The sequence below is a fragment of the Limulus polyphemus genome, unplaced genomic scaffold (assembly GCF_000517525.1).
Source record: "Limulus polyphemus unplaced genomic scaffold, Limulus_polyphemus-2.1.2 Scaffold1500, whole genome shotgun sequence".
Taxonomy (NCBI): Eukaryota; Metazoa; Arthropoda; class Merostomata; order Xiphosura; family Limulidae; genus Limulus; species Limulus polyphemus.
The window spans coordinates 77,600-81,212 of NW_013667110.1; the positions used below are offsets into that span (position 1 = coordinate 77,600).

Sequence of the window (3,613 nt, forward strand, 5' to 3'; positions counted from 1 at the left end):
TCTGTACTTTCTCATAACTGTGTACATCCTTGTAAAGATAACTGCAGTATACATACTGGGAGAGTATACAACAATAACATGCGCAAAAATTTAACAGTATAATCCCGAAAGTCAGCTGTAAATGAATGTGTGGATGGAAATTCTTTATTGACCGTAAACAGTTTCGTCATACAAGCATTTACTTAATAGTGGGGTACGTCGCGTGAGCATGCGCTTCAAAAACGTATATAAATGGCTTTTCGAGTCATGAAATTCTCACCCTTAGGGTTTTCGTTTTGTGGTCTAGTCTAGAAAATTATCATGTCAGTAATGTTATTGTAGTTGATGCTTTATTCACGTGCATTTAAAATCTGCTCATAATCTAGAATCACAACGTTGTTTAGGTAGAACAAACATTTTTGTTGCTACTAGTTTCAAATCAAGAATGTTTTTTATCTAACTAACGATGTCATTGTGTTTAGATGCCGAAGACTTTATAAGAGCTTACATTGGAAGCTCTGAAGAGATGAACGTGTCCCAGGAACTTCGAGACCAGTCTTCGGTCTTTTTTCAGTCACTCAATTCCTCCTCATCCGTCTATCATGGCGTGTTCGGCCACTGGTGTGGATACTCAGCCATCACCTCTGAGATTCATTTCGTAGTCGGGTCCTTCTTACTTCTTATAGGAGTAGCAGGGATAGCTGGAAACGGTCTGGTCATTCTAGTTCTGACTAGGTAAAAAAAGCGACATATGTTATTTATATACGTACTAATCTACGTTTACAGTCTTCCAATTTGCTTTCCTAAGCTTATAAATTTTAATAATGGATTTTAAGAGGTTTTCTCTGTTGAAATCTGTTGAAGGGTCGAAATCACGATTAATGATGAAAAATTCCGGTGATAATACATGTTCTGTTTAAAAGTGATAATAATATGAAATCATAAAATATTTATTAAAATGTGATAACATGTCGCATTTGCATATATATATATATATATATACATGTTGTATATAGAAAAGGTGTGCAATTTGAGCTGAAATCATATAATTTTATCCTGATTGTTTCTTCAAAAAGTATTGGTCTTATGACAAAAGCTGCTTCAACATATAATCATCTATACGTTACTATTCAGTTTATGCTACAAGTGTTTTATATCCTTATTTATGAATCAGTAATGACATACTTCACGTTATAATTTCACTGGTGTTTGTTTTGTTTTGTTATAGTGCATGCGCCACAATGGACAACATGCGCTTTGTCCACTGCGTGGAATCGAACTCCAGATTTTAGTGTTATATTTCATGCTGCGTTGTAAGTCCGCAGACATACCGCTGTGCCACTGGGGGGCGTACTTAACATTGGAAGCAAAATGTTTTTTTTATTTGAATTATACATTCGATACACCGATGGAGATTTCACCGGTGAACCTTAAGTACCAGTAACAGAAACTAAAATTAAAATCATACTCGTATTGTTACTAAGGGCCAGTAACAGAAACTAAATTTAAAATCATATTCGTAGTGCTACTAAGTACCAGTAACAGAAACTAAAATTAAAATCATATTCGTAGTGCTACTAAGTAACAGTAACAGAAACTAAAATTAAAATCATATTCGTAGTGCTACTAAGTACCAGTAACAGAAACTAAAATTAAAATCATATTCGTAGTGCTACTAAGTACCAGTAACAGAAACTAAAATTAAAATCATACTCGTAGTGCTACTAAGTACCAGTAACAGAAACTAAAATTAAAATCATATTCGTAGTGCTACTAAGTACCAGTAACAGAAACTAAAATTAAAATCATACTCGTAGTGCTACTAAGTACCAGTAACAGAAACTAAAATCAAACCATCGTTGACACTTACAAACGTTCAAAACATTTCCCTAACCTTCTTTAATATTCTTCGTAGCTACAGAAACGTTGTTTCCCTTCTTGTATTCGTGTGCCATCACTATAAGGGATTAGAGTATACTAAACTTTATATATTATAAAGGCTACACTACATTTGTTGTCAAGAGTAAGTCATCATTACGTTTTCGAAATTCGACGGTTGACACTTATTTTCGCAGGTAGCATGCACACCGAAATGTGTATTAGGTTGGGCTACTGAAACATTTTTTAATGTGCAGCACACCAAAGTATGCTTACGGTAAGGTTGGTAACCGTTTTTTTGTTTAATTTTATGACATTAAATATCTGTAAGTGTTATATATCGAACTAAAATAATTATATAAGTTACGCAAATATTTGAAGTTATGTTGCTCCTTTATGTTAAGAATCTAAACAAATTTAAAACAAATTCAATAATTTGTTCGTTTGATTTAAGTTTAAAAATTGAGTGCATGTTAAAATCAATATTAAATGAAATAGCATTATTTATTCTATGTTTTTACAAGCGCTTTAAAATAATAAAATTCAACCATTGCTCAACTTTTTGTTTAAACTATAGGTTTAATTTCTTTTTAATGAAACCATGAAACGTCATATTGAGAAAAGAAATAAAAAGAATGAATTAAACGTATTAATTTATATTGTCCTATTTCTCCTTTACTGAGTAATCTCTTTCGAAACATTAAATCGAATCTACAAAAGAAAGGTTGGTTTCTGACGTATTTTGTTACCTTGGAAACACAAAGAAGAGACAAATGGTTAAAGACGTCATTCATTTTATGATAACCAATAGAGTCATTTGGAGATGTAGGTATCGATTTTGTATACTAATAACGTAATCGAATGTCAAGTTAAATTTTGCAGTTTAAGAAGTGATTAGATTTGTAATTCCATCTTTTCATTTCAATAGAGTAATATATGTCTGTCCTACAAGCTTTTTATAATCACTTAAATTTTTTATCATTAAGTTGAAAGAGGAGAATACGATTAATGCTTATTTGTTTGTTGGCAATTAAGTTCAAAACTACACAATGGGCTGTCTGTGCTCTGCCCACCACGGGTGTCGAAACCCGGTTTCTAGCGTTGTAAGTCCGCAGACATACCGCTGTGCAACTGGGGAGCACGATTAATGAGTTCATACAAGTTTTTAAAATGTTTCAATCAAGGAAATCCAGTTTAAATATTTCTTTGATGCTAAAGATTTTTTTCCTTTACCATCTAGTAAAAGTAGTGATAAAGTAGCATTTTATACGTTGAGGTTTGGTTATTCATCTCCTAAAAAATCAATAAAATTCCGTCCTTAACCATCCAATAAAAGTTTAGGAGTTTATCATTAACCATCAGAGAAAAAAAGAAAGAAATTCTGTTCTTAACCACCAGAAAAGGTTGGGATTGTGTTCTCAGCTAACTGAAATTGATGGGACTGGTAGACTAGATAACTCAATATTAAATTCAGTGCTAATCTCATCGTAACGAAGACATTATATACATTGGTGACCAATGGCCAATACCATCAACCTAAAATTTGTGTGTGTATTGAAACACACACAAAACATCACTCTATGGAACCACATGACAGATGAAGCTGTATGTGTTTATACAATAAGGTAATCCTTTTTGTTTGTTTGTTATGGATTTCGCGCAAAGTTACACGAGGGCTATCTGCGCTAGCCGTCCCTAATTTAGCAGTGTAAGACTAGAGGGAAGGCAGCTAGTCATCACCACCCACCACTAACTC

General features: G+C 33.1%; 1 protein-coding gene across 1 annotated transcript in view; it reads left to right on the forward strand.

Moving 5' to 3' along the window:
- The first annotated feature begins 278 nt into the window (after window positions 1–278).
- The window catches only part of LOC111086869 (rhodopsin, GQ-coupled-like), a 27,841-nt gene continuing 24,506 nt past the window's right edge, over window positions 279–3,613 (forward strand). Inside the window, exon 1 of the mRNA XM_022391466.1 lies at window positions 279–714. Coding sequence (XP_022247174.1) covers window positions 446–714 — 269 coding nt within the window. The 5' untranslated portion in view covers window positions 279–445. The remainder of the gene's footprint in view (window positions 715–3,613) is intronic.